Raw genomic sequence first — 23149 nt, 5'->3', positions numbered from 1 at the left:
TTGTAGATAAGATAGGAACACAATGGGCTATATTATATGCAATTATTATATGCAATGCTGCTGTGTACACATAATTATATATGTACAGTTAGTAGAATTTAAAGGGCTATTCCAGTTTCAGTAAAAAATAAATAAAATAAGCATTGCATAATGTCTTTTGGTTGGTACGGATTCTCCATGGTGAGATCCAAGTATAAGGGAATCTTTAGGGCGATGCTCCCTAGGAAAAAGTAGGCAAGCTGTCTCTCTAGCGCCACCTATAGGTAGCTACCGTGTAAGTCAATGTCACAACCCTTGGCGATATGTCACGGACTGTGACGTACATGAACGTGACAGCCGCCAAGGGGAAGTTTGGAGCGACCTCACGTGTTGATTGCGCTCCATACTAAGCGGTTGTTGGCTGTATGTTACATCCGACCCCCCACTGTAACAGGCAGAATCACAGAACTCCAATCCCGCCCATTTAACACCTTATATCCCTCAGTCAATAGCGAACGCAGAATCTAGGTCGTTAGAAAGAGGGGCACAGCCCCCTCCAACTGCCAATTGCCCACCCCAAGGTCTGCCATCTTTGTACTCCCAGAGGCAGGGCTTAATAGGAGCTGGAAAAAACACAATATACCGCAATACATTAGTAAAACATTTAAAAAAAGACGACATAAAATCATATGAAACCATAGAAGAAAGTTATCATGTTAATTCTACCGCACGGTGAACGCCATAAAATGAATGGTGTACCTGCGTGATCATCACATCATCATCTGATGGAAGTAAACGATGGTTTCTATTCAATAACTCTAAGCAGAGATTTTGTAAACTGTGAGGAAATAGAATGTATATTGCATAGCAAAGGGTTAAATCCGCACTAACAATCTGTAAAGTCTGAACCTGTCCAAAGAGATGCTGCTACATAGAGACTGATAGACTCGCTGAGATGCGGTGATGTAGGTAGAAATACTTTTTAAGTTGTACTCCTCAATAAACTACTATTCACCTCCATAGTTTTAAGTAAATGGCGCGGGTCACATGATGGACGCCATGTTTAGTCCTATTCAGTTAGAGGATGGATGCATCATACAGGACTAATCCTTGGGCTATACCATTTTTCTGTGCAGAGACAGAGGATAATATAAAAAATATGTGAGCAGAATTTAAAATACACATACAGTATATAAAACAGGAATACCCCTGTAATTTAATCAATTATAAGTTCTGCATTACCACCTGCTGGCTATATTAGGTATTACAAGTGGCATGGGCTCCTTTCTATAATCTAGAATTATTCTATGAGTTTGGTTACGGTTTCAGTGAACATTATCTTTAAAAGGATAAATAAGGTTGTTTAGTAACAAACGCTCCTTCCTTTACGAATGAGAACATTTCAAGAATGTTTTCTAATATCGTGCCAAACGCACTCAAAAGAAATTCACGAGATCGAGCTAATCTCAGCCGTGCAAATACTTACAACGCGTCTTCATATCTTCTTCAGCTGTTTGTAGTCGTGCCAAACTTTTAATAATAAATCAGGTTTAAAATCAAATGTTGTCAACAAAATCTCTTTCATTTTAGCTCACATGTTTATATTTATTAAATTATATTAATATTTACTTGAATGTACTTTATTGGTGCTTTAAAGGTTAATATTATTAATACAAGAAAATCTAAAATCTGTATTAAAGTTCTTTAGGCTATTTAAGAAGAAGTTGAGGTAAGAGATTTCCGCTTAGAAGGTCTTCTGTGCCTCTGTCCTCATGACAACACTTCTGGTCACTGTGCTCTAAAAGCTCATTGTCATCTTAGGGCCACTGTGCTTCAATTTTAATAACTATGTTAGAAATAATTACGCTAGATTCCAAAAAAAATGGCTGCTATGACACCAGTGCCCCTATGATAACACTAAGTTTCCAGAACTGAGGGAAAGGAAGAAATGTTGTTGGGTCACATCCTATTCCTACATGCCCATCTAGGCAAAGAAGCTGCCTGAACAAGATAACTGCACAGACCTATGTATGTATTCTGTGCTAGAGTGCTGGTAGGGGTTGTCATATGACAACAATCCCTTTCTATATGCCCTATTAGAGCATATGGACGTCATTTAGAGAGTGTTCCCTCACTCGAGACCATCATTTATTAGTCAAAGCAGCAAGTCACTCAGAGAGCAATTCTCACCCTGCTGGATCCAACTCATGTACTACATAGACAGCCATTCTTTTAAATAGATGGCTTGTAATACTATATTGCACCTGTAGTGGCCACTGCAGTAGAAGGGAATGGCCAGACAATCCAAAGTCGATCAGCTGATTGCCAGGCTGGATTTAAATTAAAAGGGGATTGTCTTGACGAGTCAACCCCTATAACTCACACTCTATCCCAAAATCTGAATATTTACTTGCTTTTCCTTCTTTATAAAAAAATACAACCCCCTTAAATATCAACCAGAGCTGAAACTCTGTTACATGCAGATCTTATCCTGGCTTGTAGATATCTTTCAAGAGTTTAATATCCACCCCCCTCCCTTCCCTTTCTGTAATAAAGAGATATCACCCAAGAAAAGAATTCAGCAGATCATTATGATTTGTTATGGGCTGGCAAAAAAATAAATAAGAATCTGAACATAAATTAAAGTGAAAAAAAAAAAAACTTAATTAAAAGAAAATACGATTTGTTCTGTATTTGACAGAAGGATATTTAGAAAGTTAAAATAAATTGGAAACTGCAACTTGTTTGTGACAGTCGAATAGTCAGCTCCGTGTGACTGGAGAAAACAAGCCGTCATATGATTAATTGCCATGAAAAAGTCTCTGGCATCTGCTTATTTCCAGAATATCTTTCATAAAGAATTAGTTTAATAGTCAGCATGAATCCTGCAATACAGATATCTGAACATTGACAAATGATCTCTAGGAGCAATGAAAAAAGATGATGCAGCCCATGAAAACCTCATAGAACCATTCTTGAGAAGAAGGTATACTGTAGGTGCATGCAGCCACCACTAGGGGAACTTATTACATACATACGTGTACAACTCCCATTGAACTTAATTATAAAACAGTATACAGTAAGCTCCCTCTAGTGGTGACTGCAGGTAGCCAGAATTTTATCATTTAACGATATGCAGGGGATTTGGAGCTCTGTATCAGAAAAACTAATCTCTGACCCCTATAAAGATGTATTATGAAATATATCAGTGCAGAAAGCTGGACCTAATAAAGAAAGGGTGTTGAAAAGTGGACATTTAGTTTAAAGTTGTATTGTATATAAGAAATGTAAATCTAGGTTTACATTTCCATATTTTAAATTAAATCTGTTCACACGCAGTGAGCAAAAACGTCTCAAAATATGGAGCTGTTTTCAAGGGAAAACAGCTCCTGATTTTCAGACGTTTTTCAAGCCACTCGCGATTTTCGCTGCGTTTTTTATGGCTGTTTTTGGAGGTTTTTTTCGCTAGAGTCATTGAAAAAAGGCTCCAAAAACGTCCCAAGAAGTGACCTGCACTTCTTTTTCGCGGCCGTTTTTTTACGCGTAAAAAACGCCGCAAAAAACACTCCGTCGGAACAGAACGCCGTTTTCCCATTGAAATCAATGGGCAGATGTTTGGAGGCGATCCGCTTCCGATTTTTCGGCCGTTTTCGGCTGGAAAAACGGCCGAAAATAGGCTGTGTGAACATACCCTTAGACTTTGTTTACATCTGCATTGGGACTCCGTTCATGGGTTCCGTTAGAGCTTTCCATCAAGGGAACCCATGAACGGAATCCAAACTGAAACCATTGATTTCAATAGTGACGGATCCGGTACAAATGGTTTCCGTTTGTCACCGTTGTGTAAGGGCTCTGTTGTTTTGACGGAATGAATAGCACAGTCGACTACGATATTTATTCCATCAAAACAACGGAACCCTTACACAACGGTGATAAATGGAAACCATTTTCACCGGATCGTCACCATTGAAATCAATGATGCAAACAGAAACCTATGGTTTCAGTTTATTTCAGTTTGAATTCCGTTCATGGGTTCCCCTGATGGAAAGCTCAGACGGAACCCATAAACAAAGCCCTGATGCAGATGTGAACGAAGTCTAAGACTAAATGGAGTAGATTAACAAAATGCAGATATATTCTGTTTTTCAAACCTGTGAAAAACCCCAAAACATATTTTTTCCTTTATTGTGGTAAAGACGGATCTCAATGAAACAGATGCAAACTTCTAGCATGAGCATGTTGGTGTCAGTCTTAGAGGATATTCCCATGGTGCAGTCAAATTTAGTATTTTTGCAGAAATTTTGATTCAATTGCTTTAAAAAGACCTCGTTGTGTAGAACAAATAAATGAATAAATAAGTCAATTACTGTAATTTGTTTTATTTTTATGTGTGCTTATATGGGGAGAGCAATCATAAAGGGAACTCAACTCATCCATGAAAATAAGAGTGGCATATGAGGCATCAATATTGAAATTACATCAATATGAAACACTAGAGGGCGCCAAAACATAACAAATTTTTGTATTGTAAAAATTTGGCTTTTTCTTAAACGTCCATATATTTACCTTATTCGCACAGTGCAGATTTGATGCAGATTTTGCATGTATTTTTTTAAGCCAGGAATGAAACTTAAACAGAAAAATATAACGGACGGCTTTAAAGAGGCTCTGTCACCACATTATAAGTGCCCTATCTTGTACATAACGTGATCGGCGCCGTAATGTAGATTACAGCAATGTTTTTTTATTTCGAAAAACGATCTATTTTCACCAAGTTATGACCTATTTTAGCTTTATCCTAAAGAACTGGGCAAGTTTTTACTTTTGACCAAGTGGGCGTTGTGGAGAGAAGTATATGACGCTGACCAATCAGTGACCAATCCGCGTCATACACTTCTCCCCATTCATGCACTCACACACAGATCTCGCGAGATAACGATGTTCTGTCACTTACTCACACATTACTGAAGTGCCTTGAGAGTGAATAGACATCACTTCCAACCAGGACGGGATGTCTATTCACAATCCCGACACTTCGGTAACGTTTGTATGTGACTTACACACACAGCTGTAATGACCGGGGGTAAGGAAACAGACAAGTAAGCCCTAATCTACCCGCCACTCAGTCCCTGCCTACTTGCAACGACCCGCCCTAGGCGACGGGGTACAACTGGGCGACAGTCCCTACGCTCAATAAGTGCACGACAAACAGACAAGGGTACACAGAAGCAAGGGAAAAGGGGCAGTTGCCCACGGCAACACCGAGAGCAACAAGTGTGGGGAACGAGCCGAGTCAAACCAGGAGTGTACGAGGTACCAAACGCAGAGCAGGAGAGTAGTGAACAAGCCGAGTCAAACCAGGTGTGTACGAGGTACCAATTTCAGAGCAGGAGAGTAGTCAGTAAGCCAGGGTCAATATGAAGCAGGGTCAAATAGTTCAAGAAGCTGCAGCAGGGCCAGGAAACCAAACGAGAAGAATCACAAGCAAGGAGGAACAGGAAAGGCAGGTATAAATAGACAGAGGGCGGGAGCTAGCTCCGTCTGGCCAGGCTATGATAGGCTCTCCCACTCCTAAGCCTGCCATCCTGAGTGGTGGAAGATGGAGTCAGTCTCACAGACATAGAAGCAGGTGCAGACTGATTACCTATGGGCGTAGATACAGAAGCTGTGCCTGGCAGATCCTAAACAACAGCACAGCACGATCTCATTTGCTCTGCTGTAACTCCCACACAAACGTTACCGAAGTGTCGGGAATGTGAATAGACACCCCGTCCTGGTTGGAAGTTATATCTATTTACTCTCAAGGCACTTCAGTAATGTTAATGTGTGAGTAAGTGACAGAACAACGTGATCTCGTGAGATCACGCTGTGTGTGAGTGCATGAATGGGGAGAAGTGTATGACACGGATTGGTCACTGATTGGTCAGCGTCATACACTTCTCTCCACAACGCCCACTTGGTCAAAAGTAAAAAGACGCCCAGTTGTCTATTAAGAAAGTCATTAGCATAAAGCTAAAATAGGTCATAACTGGGTGAAAATAGATCGTTTTTCTAAATAAAAAACACTGCTGTAATCTACATTACAGCTCCGATCACATTATGCACTTATAATTTGGTGACAGAGCCTCTTTAAAGTGTCTTCTGTCCTGGATACAATTCTTGTTTTGGCTTATATAAAGAACGCAAAATCTGCAGCAATTCTATTCTGCTTGATCACAAGTGCAGCAAATTGCTGTGTACATAAGAATACGTCACTTAGTTACACTTATGCTGTCATTAATGTCTCATTTTTCTTACGCTTATTTGAATGCTACAATGGTAATTTTAAGTTTGGGCACACACAATTACACAGGACAGAAGAGATTTAATTTCTATTGATCACAGATGAGCATTCGGTCTGTGCTCCTTCTGGTGTTAATCAATAGGCACTTAGCTACAGAAGAAGTAAACCGATCAATAAGGACAGAAAAATAAATCCGTTTTTAATGCGTTTTTAATAATTCTCTAACTTATTTGCCAGTTGTTGCTTTTATTAAGTAACCATGAGATGGGCAAAATGTAATCACTCACTGCCGCTTAATACAAGAAGGTTGTATAGACATATAGGGCTGGCCTTACATTGGCTGGTGTCCTGTGCAGTACTTTCTGATAATGACGCCCCTTTCCTTATAGTATACCATATAGTGCCAACATAAAGAACTTATAAAGTGTACAAGTAGCCACACTGTGCCCAAATAAGAACCAGAACCGCTGCCTGCCCATAGGTTTGGTCACCAAGTGTAGCATGGGGGGTGCAAGCTTCAGGTGCCCAGGACATCAAGGCCAGTGGTGCACTATTATTAGACCTTAGAAGTGCAGTGGTCGTACATTGTGTTTGACATTGGCGCACACACCATAGAAGCAGAGCACCTGAAACACCAGAAGAAACGCTTTGCAAATAGTCTTATTTAAAAAATATCCTACCATATTGTCTCTACAGCTCCTATGCAGACCTGTATGTCTCCATGGTTACAGACAACAAACAAATCCTGTAGTCTGATCCTGCAGTCATGTGAGGCTCCCATCTACCTTTCCTCTACTTTTTGCTAAAGTACACTCAGTAGGTTAACAAAAAGTTAGGGACAGATGGAAAAAAGTATGACTGCAGGATCAGAGGGTTTGTTTGTAGTCTGTAACCATGGAGACATATAGGTCTTTAAAGGAGCTGTAGACACAAATCGGTAGAAATTATTTAAGACTAAGTTACTTCATTTTTTTTCTTATCTCAGATGCGTTGGAGCAACACAAATAAATGGTTGCAAAGGTGGACATAGACTTTACGTATGAATATCTATATTTCCACCATCTATATGGGGTTAACCTTTTGACACTCATTAAATTGGTTGGCTGGGTTACACAGTATCAATGAATTGCTGCCCAGAGTCGTTTCTGGGCTTTTCTTTATTCCGTTTGATGCACTAGTCCTCCATCTAAATACCCTAGCCAAGGCAGAGCGGCTTTCTAGTATCCCCCTGGCACCCAGCACCTGCTTCAGAAATCACTTGGGGGAGCAAAAAGAGAGTAAAGGTACTTTTAACGAGACAGCTCGTTAATCGGCGCTCGTTTGCTCCTTTCACAAGGACCTAGTATGGGGACGAGCGCTCGTTACTCCGATCGCTCGTCCCAATACATTTCTATCATATCGGCAGCGCGTCTCCCTGTTTACACAGGAAGAAAAGCTGCCGACAATGATAATATTTAAGGCATTTAAAACGATACGACCAGCAGATGATTGAGCGTTTGCTCGTTCATCGGCTGATCGTTGCCCTGTTTACACAGGACAATTATTGGGTTTGCCCGAATTGGCCAGTGTAAAAGGGCCTTAAGTCTACCCGGTGTAGGTAGATAAAATAATAGTCTATAGGAAAAGTTTACGAAAATTTCCACATGAAGAACTGTGTATGTATTAACACCTGGGGAAATCACTTTCTGCATGACTACATACTGAATTGTACAGTACGTGTAATTGTATTTAAATATTTCCCCTTTCCTTAACACTAATAATACAGTCTCTCCCTGTAACCTACTTGAGAAAGCGTAAACTCTGCTTAACCTGCAGTAATTAAAATGCAATTAAACTGAAAATTATGCGAAAGCTGCACAAGTTAATAGGGAATTACAAGATTCCTGCTTTGCCGTTGAATATAAATGTAACGAGAAGTGAATATTAGGCAAAAAAGTTTCTTCTACACATTGAAAGCAAAAGGGGGCAGGGCCACAGCAGCCCCGACAAATTTATTAAAATGTACGGAAAAATAAATGGCGGAAATTGACGCTAGATTTTACTTTGTAGGGCATAGCAAGGTTGAGGCCCATGGCGGACCCCGAGCCTTTTCCCCCCAGCTTGGATTATCCCCCTATCAGACTACACCTCAACCACATCGCACAATTTAAAAGAAAAAAAAAAAAGTTTACTCACCGCTCCCCTTTATTTCTCCCCTCCGGGTTCCCTCATAATGTTGCAGCTCGTTTAACGTACTGATACCGAGCAGCGTCATAACGTTGTACGTCAGGCAGCCCTCAGGATGTTGAGCGCTATGTCACATATAAGGCCCTGGCGCTACTCGCATCACTACCTTGTATGAGCCGCGGCATGCTGAGAGGACCCGGAGGGGAGCGGTGAGGTGAGTATACTTGTTTTTTATTTTATGTCTGATGGCAAGGGGGAATGAATAGCGTACGGCCGCGATCATTGCACCACAATTGGCGTTCGCTTATTAATAAATATGTCACATCTTACTGCAACTAATTGTTTATTAAGACTATGTGACGCCAGTCTTAATAAATCTCCCCCATTGTGTTGGCCTTTTAAATGTCACTATATAATTACAAAGAAGTGAACACAAAATTGTGTAAAAAAAAATAATGGGAGATACAAATCTGAACATTATTTCATTTTTAGTTCCAAAATTCTTTGCTGATTAGTTTCATGATATATTTTTGTGTTAAATTGTTTAGAGTTACATTTTTCTGGTACAAAGTTCTACATCCTCTGTATAACCATATTATTGGGGCGGCCTCCAGTGACCACTAGAGGGCACTAATGCAAGCCCAATCTCCTATCTAATCTAATCGGCGCTGTCACATGGATAATGCTAGTGATAATTGTGTCACAAAATGTTTATTATTTTAAAAGTTATGAGCCATTTTCTAAATATGTACATAAGGCTATACTAGACTAGTGGGAGGTAGCAGCTGCGATTCTCCTGAGGTGGAGCCTCCTCACAGCCTCTGACGCCGTCCTATCAGCATGAAGCTGCTTCACAGAGTGTGAGAGACTGAGGCTGGAGGGAAGGGGATCACTTCAAATAGCCATATCTCTGGCTGTGGACCACCTAGAACAGCGCTGGCGGATTTGGAAAGATGAGATTCTAATCGCAGTTCTAGCTGTGAAACATCCGGAGATATCACCAGTTGAATACACAGTCGGCAATGGAAGCTGTATACTATATGATCACGTTGTGTAGCTGGGAAGGGGGAGAAGCTGTATGCTGATTGGACAGCGTCATACAGAAAACATTACAATGCCCAGAATGAAAATAAAAAGTCACCTCCTATTTGGCTATTAGAGCCACATCAGCATATTTAGAAAAATGCACAAAACTTTACAAATAATAAATGTTTTCGAAAAAAAATTACACTGTAGTTATCAGCAGTAAAGCGCCTATTATATTAGTTAGGAGATAAGGAATTAATAATCTAGTGACAGATCCTCTTTAAAGGCTATGCACACCTTTGAAATCGTTTTTGTTTTGTTTTTTTAAATAAAGTAATAATAAAATAATGAAATTTTTTTTTTATTTTTTAAGATACAACTACTTTGTATCCTGTTTACAGAGCAGCTGTATCCTACGCTGAATCCTGTATCCGTCAGGTCAGCGGCACTAACGGGTTCAGTGTCAGCGGGTCCTGCGTGTCACTGACACGCGGGATCGACCTGTAATCGATCACATCTAAGTTATGAACTATCAAAGACACGCAGAACCCACTGACACTGAACCCATTAGTCCAGCGAACCTGATACAGGATACAAAGCAGCTGTATCTCAAAAAGTAAAAATAATTTTTAAGAAAATGTATTGAGGAAGTTGCACCAATTTACACTGATGCACAATTTTCTATAAAAAAAAAAAAAAAGATTTCAAAGGTGTACATAGTCTTTAAACTTCATCCATCCCCAAGTTGTTGCCGCCCTCACTGAGTGCAGAATAAGATAGTGACAGAGATACTGAATTTGGCGTTATAAGTGTTATGTCTCCGTGTGATGTAGTTTTTGTAAAACTTACAGTTTAATAATTGCAGTGATCGCATTGCGCTGTGAGGACGAGTCCTTCATATCCATGATCAGGCGCTATCCCCTCCCGCTGATGATTGATAGTTTTCTCCCTATGCACAGCCTGTCAATCACCGTCCCTGTCCTTACCTCATACTGCTCGCAGAGAGGGTAGCGAAAAGGTGGTGGCAGATGATCTTTAAAAATATGTCTCAATACAATGAGCTCCCCCTAGTGGTGACTGCAGGCATCCTGAATTATGTTATTTAACTTTTTGTCTATTTGCGGTTGATTTTTGAACTCTGTATCACAAAAACAGCTCTCACCCATGTAAAGATATATTCCAAAATAATTCAGAACTTCATTTTGGATCTTAAAATGATACAGTGATTAACGATAAGGGTCCACTTAAGGAGGTAACTCTAATCTCCCCAGAAATAATATGAAACCGCATTATTAATATGTTAATAATAATATGATATAAATAAAAATATGAAACCACATTTAGCAGATTATTATTTGTAATAAAATCTAATATAAGTAATACTATTCATGTAGCTGATAAATACACTTTGAATTTACCTGGAGATATAATATAGAAGAAATCTTTAAAGTTGTCCATCCACACCTCTGCAAGCCGTCTATTGTTTTTGTTGATCACATGACCTGTTCCACCAGGAAACGTATAAGGGGTCGCTTTCCGAAAGACATGGCCAACATGAGAGCAAGTTACAATTTCAAGTGATCCACCACATTGCCAAATCTAAAGACGTAGAGAGAGAAAAAAAAATGTATATATTTATTGTTTTTGTTCTGTTGTTGTTGTCTTACATTGGTTTCATAGATATCGTTTTATTATACCCTCTGTATTGCACATTTTAGGCATATTGGATAAGATGATGTGCTTTCCAGATATGCTAAGTAAAAGCAACCTCCCTGTAGATAAAGCATAGCTATAGGTTTCCGTAACTCATGAAAAAATGAATAGCGAGAGCTGTGCACATGCGTAGGCAGCTCTCCATTCATTCTCCATTGCAAGACGGGGTTAAAGGATCCCCAGTTGGAGACAGGTGCTGGTCCAAGTGGCAGGACACGCACCTATACGACATTTATGGCATATTATGTGGAAATGCTATAAATATCTATAAAGGGTATACACATTTAAATGCCTGAGAACTGCAGGGGCTCCCAATGTTAACAATGGATGGCATGGACGTCCATTGATTCAATGGGTACCCTACCACTGTTAAAAACATTGTGGTTCCATGCTGCAAATATCTGATCTGCAGGTTCACGCTCAGGGTCAGCATCAGAACCAGAAGTCCAGGGTCCAAGGAGATCTGGTTAAACATGTTCGTTATTTGTCAAGCCGTGGGTAGGGTCGAGAGTAAGTCTAGGGTAGGTTAGCTGTGTGAGCGAAGAGCCCACATATTGTACACCTGGAGCTAGCCCTGCTCACAGCAGTTTGTTTCTATAAGGAGCTAATAATTTCAGGAGTGGTCTCAACCAGATGGAAGTAAAATATTGCTCTGTTGAAAATTATCTGACAATATAAAAATGTACAAATTACCTGGACCATATTTCCATACCCAAAACAGAAATATACCAGTGGAAACCCAAAGAACATAGCTAATGGTAGTTCCACCACATACAGAACTGCTTTCAAATGTCTTCTGGTTGCCCTTGGTAACAGACAACAATTTATCTCCACTCTGTTGTCAGACGTGACCTAACAGCTTATCTCTAACTGTGGAACAATGCCCTGTCCTCTAATAACAGGAAGAATTCTCAATTAATCATATTTTATTTTTTTTACTAAACATGAAAGCATGTAATGCATGGCAGTATGGGGTACAATGTAATTGTGGGTTCAATGGCAGTTTATTTAGACACTAAATAACTATCCATACTGTAAGGCTGCCATCTTTCACGTTCGAGATGCACCCATTCAGTACGCATTATCACAGATCCCCCATAGACTAGAGTCTATAGACGGAGGCGTGAAAACGCAGGAAAATAGGGCATGTCCTATTTTTCCACGGACCCTCACACGTTCCGTTGAAACAACGGCCGTGAGAACGGCCCAATTGAAATACATGTGCTGTTATTACGGTTGTCACACGAACGAGTTACACGCTTGTCTGAATGAGCCCTAACTGGTTCATATGGACTTTAGCATCCCATATCTCATCTCAGAAAAAGGTCAGTTAAATGCACATTCACAATTGTTATATAAGTGAGCCGCTAGCTTCCCCAGATTTAGCTCTGTTACTAATGAATCCCTATGACACCCAGACTATACCCTCTAAATTATTTCAGATTTTGCTGGTTGCTGCTAGATTACTAATTCCCTCTCATTGGTTGTCTACAGAAATTCCGGCAATAGCACATTGGATAGCGAAAGTTGACCAAATTTATAGGTTTGAAGAAATTTCTCACTGGGAAAGCTACACTAGAGATGCCTTTTTAAAAATATGGGGACCTTGGGAGAAATACAGAAAATTTCCATAACTAATGTTGATGTTCATGTTTGCTCCTATCTCTCTATCTCCTCTGGATTATTCCTTATTCGGAAGCTCTTCTGGTATGATTAGTCTCATCTACCTGGTTAATGATAAGATGTCTTTACTTGATTATCCGCCTACACGGATATTTGTTCTCTCTACAAATAATACTATATTGCTTGTACACACATGTACTTTTGTTTATTGATTATTGTTCATTATTTGTTTATTTTGGACTTTTTGTGTTTAAATTGTATTACTGTTTTCTTACAATAAAAAAACAAAAAACAAAAAAATATATATATATAAGTGAGCCGCAATCATTTGGTTATTTGTATCTGATATTCAGACAGAAGGTCATCTTTTTAATTGTGTATAATACAAATGTTATCTCAAACATATTAGAACGAAACTCTTTAAACTATCACAACAAATGTCCAATTAACCTTACATGTTCCTATGAATATTTATCAGGTGTTACTTGATGAATGGTAAACAGCAATTTATTCAGCCAAGCTCCTTGTAAATGTTTTCTTGTATACTAAGATTAATTGTGACTTCATAAGAAATCACTTGAAATAAATTCATAATATATCAATTGAAGCTTTTGATAATTTGACTGTGAAGTCCTTCTGCTTAGATCATTAGTGATCAGCTGTAATCTGTGGGAGGGAACCTGCCTGTTCAATTCTGCTGCAGTGCCACCACAGGAGTAATAAGGTATTACATAGTTCTCATTGAAATTAATGGACTATTTGTGATGTACATAGACATGCAGGTCCACCAGAGCAAGAGACATTATTTGTAGCTGCTCTCGGGCTAATATATAATAGTCTTTAACCGGAGACCCCTTATATTAACTCAGAATTTTGTAATACAGTATTTTATAAATATTAATTACTAATCTAAAAGTTCTAGAAGTCTGGAGTTATGATTTAAACTGGCACTTGATAGCAAAATGTTTTCTGTGATGTCTGAATACCTCCCAAAAACTCCAAGACCCCCATGCACATGTTCCCAGTCCCTTAAAAGGGTCTCTATGCCTAACAGCCTCTCTCTTTGTCCTGTCAGATATAGAGGAGCCCATAGACCCCAGACTTGTTGTAGCAAGAGGTATTGCTTCTAGTTGCACGGAGAGTGCCCATTTTTATGTTTTCTTAGGAACGGCTAGGATGTTGGAGACTAGAAGAAGTTGCTCTGTATGTGATGGGGGAATTGTTCAGACAAAAGGGCAGGCTTTAGATTGGATGGCGACCTGTGAAGCACTTTTAGAGAAGCCCTCATGGTTTACCACAGGGGTCAGCAAACTTCGGCACTCCCGCTGTTGTGAAACGACAACCCCCAGCATGCCCTGCCTTTATTATTCAAGTCAAAAGCTTTCAGGGCATGCTGAAAATTGTTGTTTCCTCAACAGCTAGAGTGCCGAAGGTTGCTGACCCCTGGTTCACCATACAGTGTCCAAATTATACAATCATACAGTGCCCAAATAATACAATCATATAGTGCCCAGATAATACAATCATACAGTGCCCAGATAATACAATCATACGGTGCCCAAATTATACAATTATACAGTTCCCAAATAATACAATCATACAGTGCCCAAATAATACAATTATACAGTGCCCAAATAATACAATCATACAGTGCCCAAATAATACAATCATACAGTGCCCAAATAATACAATCATACAGTGCCAAAATAATACAATTATACAGTGCCCAAATAATACAATTATACAGTGCCCAAATAATACAATCATACAGTGCCCAAATAATACAATCATACAGTGCCCAAATAATACAATCATACAGTGCCAAAATAATACAATCATACAGTGCCCAAATAATGCAATCATACATGGCCCAAATAACACTTTCCAAAATAGGTATAACTTGAAGTTCCTGGGCTCCAAAGGAAAATCTGTAACAGGACTCCTCACCTACCATGTGCCATTTAAAATACTAATTTCTTCTGTGTTAACAGGTTAACACATCCTCTTTCCTATTTTGAAATTTTGGCAAGATGTCTTAGAGCAGCAACATGAAATGTTATGATGTTAGGGAAAATCCCAATTACATAACTATATGTAGCAGAGTTTGTCAATGCAGTTCAGCTGAAAGCGTCATTTAACACAACTCATCATGACAGCACGATCTGTTATCTATGGTTTCATCTTTTGCAGATAAACCTACTGAATAAGGCCTTAGTCACACTGGAGTGTCCAATTTGTGTCTGCAAAAAAAATGTTTTTCATGCATATCACTGTCCGTTTTGCGTCAGTGTGGTCTCCGTGTGTCATCCGTTTTTCTCGTCCACGTTTCTCCTCTGCGAGCACTTCCTGGTTTTACTAATTTTTTTCTCTGCATCACTCAACAACTGATGCGTGAAAAACGGACAGCACGCGGGTGTTGTCTGTGTGCTCTCCGCATTTTTCACGCACCCATACACTTCAAAGGGAAAGTCTGATCTTCAAAAACAGACCATAAGAAAACATGCGGCGAGGTTCACGCAATGGACACACGATCCGTGAAAAATCATGGATGTGTGAATAGCCCCATTGAATTACATTGGTCAGTGTGCTGTCCGTTACTAAATAACGGACATCACACGGACGTGAAATACGTACATGTGAACAAGGTCTTCTCACAATGCACAAAAGAAAGCGTCCGATAACAAATTCAATACTACTACACCTGTAGATAGATTTTGGCAACCAGATCTGAATCCCGAAGAAAACATATACTTACTCTAAAAGACATTTCTAGGTTTTCTCCTCCCCATATATCCATTCCTGAGTCATAGGTGCCGAGTTCTTCAAAGTAGTTTTTGTCAATGGAGAACAAGCCCCCAGCCATTGTAGGTGTCCTTGAGAAAATAGAAAATGTATGTTAAGAGAGTTTGTATAGAACTTAACCTTGAAACAATATATAATGATAAAAACAATAATAAAAATATTTTTTATTATTGTTAATTTTATTATTATTATTATTATTATTATAAAATCATTAAAATAAATTGAAAAACATTGTATCTTCTTCTTCTGTTACAGTAGAGGGCGCTAGTGTTCAGCACATCATAAGTATTTGCTAGCTGGATCTATAAACAACCATATATCTGATACTGAAGCTTCACAAACAAAACAACATAGATAAATAACATATTAGATTCAATGAAATATGATCCCCATTTCGGTACGATGTATTGACATGTGAAGATAAATGACTGACACTTTTTCAAAGCAGAAAAGTGACGTCTGATATTCGGAAAGAGAAGAATAATGAACGCTGCTTTTACCAAACAATGGAAGAAAAGAAGAGCCGGAAAATATTTATTTATAGCCTGATTTATAAGACAAAACAAAGTATTATTCACCTTCAGTGTCTCAGCTCTCCTAAATCCCTCGACAACAGATATAGTTGAACGGAACTTGTCATCTTTCTATTTCTGCCGCGTTGCAAAAATTCTACATTTTTCAAAACTTTGTCATTTACAATATATAAAAATCCAAAAGCTATACCTATGTGTGATAATTCTACGTCTCAAACTCGAAAGACACAGCCAGAATCTCTTCTCCCTGCCCTAAACGCTTCATATTACGGTCCACAGTTACGGACCCATTAATTTCTATTGACCACGGACACCTTCCCGTATATATACGGGAAGGTGTCCGGGCCGTAGAAAGCCTCCGCACAAGATAGGACATATCCTTTCTTTTGCTTTTTATGGGCCGTGCTCCCATACTTTGTATGGGAGCACGGGCCGAAAATGCGGTTGGCTGCCAGCGGCCGACCTTTCCCGTAATTGCGGACCGTGATTACGGGCATGGCCGTGTGCATGGGGCCTTAAAGTGTGAAAAATGGTGGTATATTACTTAAAGGGGTTGTAACACCACAACAACTTATCACCTGTACACAGTGTAGGTGATAAATGTTTGATTGCTGGGGGTCTCACCGCTCGGTCCCAAGTCCCCTGAATGAAAGGTGCGGTGGTCACACATGCATGCTGGCGCTCCATACATTCTCTAAGGACCTGCCGGAGATAGCCGAGTACAGCGCTTGGCTATCTCCGGCAGTCCGCATGCATAAGTTGCTGCTTCGTTCATTAGGGGACTCGGTACCCCTGTTCTCTTGATCTGTGGGGGTCCCAGCGATCAAACATTTATCACCTATCCTGTGGACCACCCATTTAGGGCTCATTCAGATGTGCGTAAGAATCGTCCATGTGCTGTGCGTGATTTGCGCATCAATTCCATTGAAAAACACATGCCACTCGCAAAGCACAGATGCAATAACCCATGACACACGGACCACATTTACATGCGTTTTTTACGCGCATAAATCTGTCGCACTCATGTGAAAGTAGCCTTAGGCCCTGTTCACACTGAGAAAACTGTGGCAAAAAACGTCCGAAATCGAGGCGTTTTTTTTCCCACGAGCTGAAGAAGAAGGGACATATCCTTTCTTCGGGCGTTTCAGTCTCCGACCTCCCATTGATATCAATGGGAGGCAGAGAGAGCATTTTTCACGGCGCTCATTGGCCCGCGGCCAAAAAAATGCTGCAAGTGTTCTGCCGTCAGGTCAAAATCTGCCTCAAAATTCGGAATTTTTAGGCATATTTTTCTGCCTGCAAAATACTCTGTGTGAACATACCCTTAAAGAGGTTTTCAGTCATGGACAAGATCAATAGAATATGCCATAAATGTCTGATTAATGAGGGTCCGACCAGTTGGACCACCAATGAACCTGAGAACAGGAGCAAGTTTGGCTCTGTCTGTATCTCTTATTCACTATAATAGGAGCGACCACACAGGTGGGGCCACCTATCCACCAGGAGGTTAGACCCACACTCCTACTTCAGCTCCATGCTACTGCCTGTGAGATGGAGGAATAAGGTGATTTTCTATTCTTAAATAAATTCGCTCGTCTTTAGGGTTAAAAAAAAAAAAGGTAGCCATGTTGAGCAGCCCTTATCCCTTCCTATATATTTCCATAAGGCTTTGGTTTTATACTGTATAGCTGGAAACACACAAGATGTTGCCTTTAATTTCCAAGCATGAACTGACTGGTAGTACTCTAGAGAAGAAGCTGTAAGAGTAAATCATTCTTCTACAGAGCCTAAGGTGGAGAAAACTCCTTCACTATAACGAAGATGTTAGATCCAGACCCCTCACACTGCAGAGCTACATGAGGGGTCCCTGTGTGTGCCGGTGAGATGGAGAGAGGGGGTCATATACAATAGATAAAATGTAGCCAATAACATTCATGTGTACAATGTATCTATTTTATTTATGGCACAACAAATCCAACATCGTTAATTGTCTCCTGTTCGAAAAAAAAATAAACACGTATGGGCATTTTAGACAAGATTTTTTTTTTCACCGGTGACCAACTTGTTCCCCTAGGCCTTATTCACATGTTAAACTGCCGTGTGACGGCTGTTGATACAACGACCGTCACACAGACCTATATAATTCAATGTGGCCGTTCACACGGCCGTTGTTTCAACGGACCGTGTGAAGGGTCAGTGAGAAAATAGGACATGTCCTATTCTTTCATGCTACACGCATCCCTCCGTAGACTCTAATCTATGGGGGATGCGTGATATCGCTTCCCGCAGCGCAGAACACGGATGCACCTTGGACGTGAAAAACAGCAACACCCCTGTGAATCTAGCCTAAAAGTCATAAACAAATACAGGGACCAGTAGTCACTCTGTGCAAAGACTCATCAAGCAAGTGAGATTGATTGTGGTTATGCCCGAATATTAAACGCTATGTACACCTTTGAAAACATAATGGAACTGAAACATTCAGTTGTCAATTTATGAATATAATTTCAGGAGGAATAACAGAGGAACAGCAAAGTGTGAAGAATGTTCCAGATATTATTTTTACTTTTTGAGATACAACTGCTTTATATCCTGTATACAGAGCAGCTGTATCTTAGTGCTGAGACCTGAATCCGTCAGGTCAGCGGGACTGACTGGGGTTCAGTGTCAGCGGGTCCTGTCTCCGAGACAGGACCCGCGGCTCTGACATATTCAGGTCTCAGCGCAACACAGGATACAGGATACAAAGCAGCTGTATCTCAAAAAGTAAAAATAATTTTTAATAACAAGGAATTACAAAGTTGCACCAAACACACTGATCGACATTTTTATTTTAAAAAACAAATACTGTTTTTAAAGGTGTTCATAGTCAATAAGGTTTTGACTGAAGTTAAATATTATCTGTCACCTCTCCTGACATGTCTGTTGTAGTAAATACTTGCATTGGCAATAAAATATCAATTCTGGAACATTCTTCGCATTGTGCTGTTCCTCTGTTATTCCTCCTGAAATTGTATTCATAACTTGACAACTGGGTGTTACCATTTCTCTTGGGAATGGGGTGTGTCCCTACTCAGTCTGAAACTGTCCAATCAGGGATGACTGTGTAGAGGCACACACCATTGACAAGGGGAACGGTACTACCCAACCAGACACAGCCCATAAACAGGTGTGGCGCTGTTTCTGGAAAACATCAGCTATTTTCTAATCCTGTACAACCCCTTTAACCTTACATGATGTATTTTTTTTTATGGGATGTTATTACGTTATTTGTCGGCAGCCGAGAACATGATTTGGCGCCACAAGTTGTAGAAACTCATTAGAACATTGCTCGCAGTCTTTCGGCTTTTGTTACTTTGCTTCCCTCTAACGGATTGTTTAGTCTTTGTTTTCTATTCGTATTGACTCCGCTCTGTAAATATATGTGCCCAGCCAGCCATGCATCTAACAAAGTATATTCCATTTACCTTACTGGTAGCGTTCGGTCTCCTTTCCTTCTGTCCATTTCTCTCTGGGGAACAGGATACCAGCGAAAATTCAATTTCCAATTAAATCCACCGTAAGTCATGTCTGAACCGGCCATGTACTCGAATGTGTCATCGCTTATTACATCGATTATTGGACAAACCACCGTTTTCCTGGAAACAAAAATATGAAATATAACGAAACAAATCTGAACTTCCTACACACGCACATTACTGCGGGTTCTGGCGACTCGGAGGCTTACAAATAATAGTAATTACCTCTGGATTATTCCTGGCGCTCAGTGATATTATTCATTATTGTTATTTATACCATTTGTATTATTTTATTCATACCATTTGTACAAATTTCTGCCAGGTTGTCAACTATGTCTGACTGCAATAAATCATTCACTAACTCAGGAAGCGTACGCTCACACACGCATGTTTTGCCGTATTTTCTCGCAGCAGAAATCTATCCTTAAAGGGGTATTCTGGTTTCATCATATATAACAAAATGCTATGCAATTTTCTAATATTCTTTCTTTAACAAATCCTTAAGTTTTTCAAAATCTCTGCTTGCAGTCATTGAATGGGAAACCTCACTGTTTACTAATATACAGTAGGATGCAAATCCGTCCTGGTCATGTAATGATCACAGAGGTTCATGCCTCGCTTCAATACAGATATGGTGCACGTGTTTGATCATCCATGGCCTGGACAGGTTCTTATTCCTTGATAGTAAACAATAAATCTTCCTATTCACTAAAAGCAAGCAGAGAGCTTAAAAAGTTAAAGGAATCTTAGCTTTATTTGCTGAAACTTTTAGGCTACATTCACACGAACGTGGCCAACCTCGGACGTGAAAAACTGCAGTTTTTCACGTCCGAGGTGCACCTGTGCACCTGTGCGGGACGCGTTATCACGCATCCCTCATAGACTAGAGTGTATGGAGGGATGCGTGAAGTGCAAAAAAATAGGACATGTTCTATTTTTTCACTGATCCTTCAGACGCTCCATTGTTACAACGATTGTGTGAATGGCCCCAATAAAATACATGAGTCTGTGTGACGGCCGTTGTTTTAATGGCCGTCACACGGACGTGATACACGCTCGTCTGAATGAGCCCTAAGTTGTGGCAGGTTTTATGTCTCGGCGGCGCATTGCTTGTCCATTTGTTGCATACAAAGTGCTATTGTTGGAATCACTGGTCTTATCTTCTGCTTGTGGAGCACTACAGATGAAGCAGGTTTTATTGATGTGTTTAGGATGAATATTTGGACTTCACTCTGGCCAGTGATTTCTGGAAGGCATTATATGAAGCTGATACATTCTTCCTATTTTGATGCCGTTTTCCTCCAGTGTTTTTTGCACAGTCTAAAAAATATACTTTTCAGATAATTGGCTTTCTAAGAAATTGACTCTATTGTATCTCTATTATGGAAATTAGAGCATAAGCTCCACTAGAGCAAGGACTGATGTGAATGAACGCATTATACAGTGCTCTGGGATGTGTCAATGCCATGAACATAATAAATGCTAGTAAAATATTTTCTACTGAAGAGAATGATATGTCATCCTGTGATATCCGTATTATAATGTACTAATTGCACAACAAAGTCTGCCTCACCAGTAAAGTGGTTTTAGATGGACGTTTCAGAGGTGAACTTGAGTCGTAGCTCAGCTTTCCATACTCAGGGATTCAGTTCGCTGTCCAAATCAAGTATCTAAAAACCCTGATCAAAGCAGTGTAATTTGTTGGCACCCCTCCCCCCCTACCTTAGCGCAATTAACATATCCTGCCAGCCCCCCAAGCTACACCTATCTACCGGTAACACAGTATCAAAAAAAGGTCAAAAACATTCACCAAAACTGCACATGGTTTTACCACATATTGCATTTTTTGTTTTTTTAAAGTCTATTTTTTATTTTATTTACTCATCTTTTGATGTGGGAGGTTTGGAGAACTAAATTCCAGTGGCATAATGGCATGCTGGTGGTTAAGTGGTTCCATACCTAGTGACAGGTTCCCTCTTAAATGCAGTTTTTTTATACCCTCTGTATTGGAGTTGCTCTTTGTAAAAGCCTGAGGAACCTGAACAGAGAGTGGCAGTGAGGACAAATCCCATGTGTCTCCCCTGCATTTCATTAGCAGGTTACAGACAGTGTATGGAGTGAGTTGTAAAGCAAAGTACAGACAACCATGAACAGCAAATTGTGATTTGACAACAGATTTCAAGACATTAGCCTGTTCTCTGTTCCAAATGAGTTCTTTTTATAGAATGAGGGTAAGTTAAGGAAATGAGTATAATACAATGGCTTAGTATATAAGCAAACATATTAGTGCTCCTCCTGAAAAAAAACAAAAAAAACTTTCTTTCTAGTGCCACTGATAAATACTTGAGGGGGTTTTAGGACGATTATTGGGCAGACGAGCGTTAATATAACGGGGAACGATCATCTGCTGGTCGTATCGTTTTAAAACAGTAGAAGATTGTCGCTGCTGACATGATAATAATGTATGGGGATGAGCAATCGGATTAACGACCGCCCTTCCTCACCTGTAGCGCCATGTGAGAGGAGTAAGTGAGCGCCCATCAACGACATCTCTCAAATGTCGCCAATGTCTGACCCATTAAAGAGCTGTGAGATATGACCAGGAACAACAGACAAACCAGAACAACCATTTCCTGCGTTATATGCAGCTTTTGGAAGGTACTGGTTTTCCTTAGGGAGATCCAGCCTGTGTAGGGAGTCTTATAAGCAATGCTCCCTGGGAAAAGTATGCAAATTAGCCTTCCTACAGAAGGACGCAAACTGTCCTGTCTACAGATGGGTGTTTGTGGTTTGGCTTATATCCCTAGTCCTGTTTCAAGTCTGGGCCAGATGTTGACCATCAGGGTAGCTACCTATAGGTGGCGCTAGAAAGACATATTTCTTCCTTGTTGAGGAGCATTGTCTGTTAGACCCTTTACACCAGCTTGATCTATTCAAGGACAAGCAGTGCCTTCTAAAAGCTATATCACCAAGTATTCTTCATAATCAGAGATGCAAAGCAGCGTAACATTGGGTGGATAAAGTAAATTTATTCTACAAACCTGTCATCTTTTATTCTAGCTAGTAGAGGCTCTAACCATCCAACTGTGCATTCACAATGAGCATCAAGGAAAGTGATCACTTGACCCCTGGAAACATTTGCTCCTCTAAGGCGTGCCCGTATCAATCCCGACCTCTGTTCCATTCGCAAAATTTTGACTGGAACTTCCAATTGTTTGACATAATTTTCCAACGGAATCTTCAGAAATTCTATGAAACAAAGTAAAAGAGAAAATCAGATATTTTTTTTTATAACACAGACACATACTGTACTGTACTAGACCAACGGCTCTTAAACTTTTTTTTTTTCCAGGAAGACTTCACAATTTGACTTCACAAAATTAGTAAATATCCATCCCTGTGATGTCACTTTGGGGACAGGGGGATTTGCGTTCAGAAATGTAAGGTGGGGCGCTAGGGGGATAAGCAATTGTGTGGTGTATTATCTGTTCTGATATTTAGACCAA

General features: G+C 39.9%; 1 protein-coding gene across 5 annotated transcripts in view; it reads right to left on the bottom strand.

Annotated features, from left to right (window-relative positions):
• Nucleotides 1–23149, bottom strand: part of GALNT13 (polypeptide N-acetylgalactosaminyltransferase 13) — a 208128-nt gene that overhangs the window by 63300 nt on the left and 121679 nt on the right. For all 5 annotated transcript variants that reach the window (XM_075829297.1, XM_075829298.1, XM_075829299.1 and 2 more), the window contains exons 4-7: nucleotides 22685–22892; nucleotides 19593–19763; nucleotides 15546–15663; nucleotides 10873–11053 (exon numbers count right to left, since the gene is read on the bottom strand). In XM_075829297.1, the coding sequence (XP_075685412.1) occupies nucleotides 10873–11053; nucleotides 15546–15663; nucleotides 19593–19763; nucleotides 22685–22892 (678 nt within the window). The remainder of the gene's footprint in view (nucleotides 1–10872; nucleotides 11054–15545; nucleotides 15664–19592; nucleotides 19764–22684; nucleotides 22893–23149) is intronic.

Source organism: Rhinoderma darwinii, chromosome 6, assembly GCF_050947455.1.
Source record: "Rhinoderma darwinii isolate aRhiDar2 chromosome 6, aRhiDar2.hap1, whole genome shotgun sequence".
NCBI classification, from domain to species: domain Eukaryota; kingdom Metazoa; phylum Chordata; class Amphibia; order Anura; family Rhinodermatidae; genus Rhinoderma; species Rhinoderma darwinii.
The sequence above is the reverse complement of the archived record's forward strand: the minus strand, read 5'-3'. Positions and strand labels throughout refer to the sequence as shown.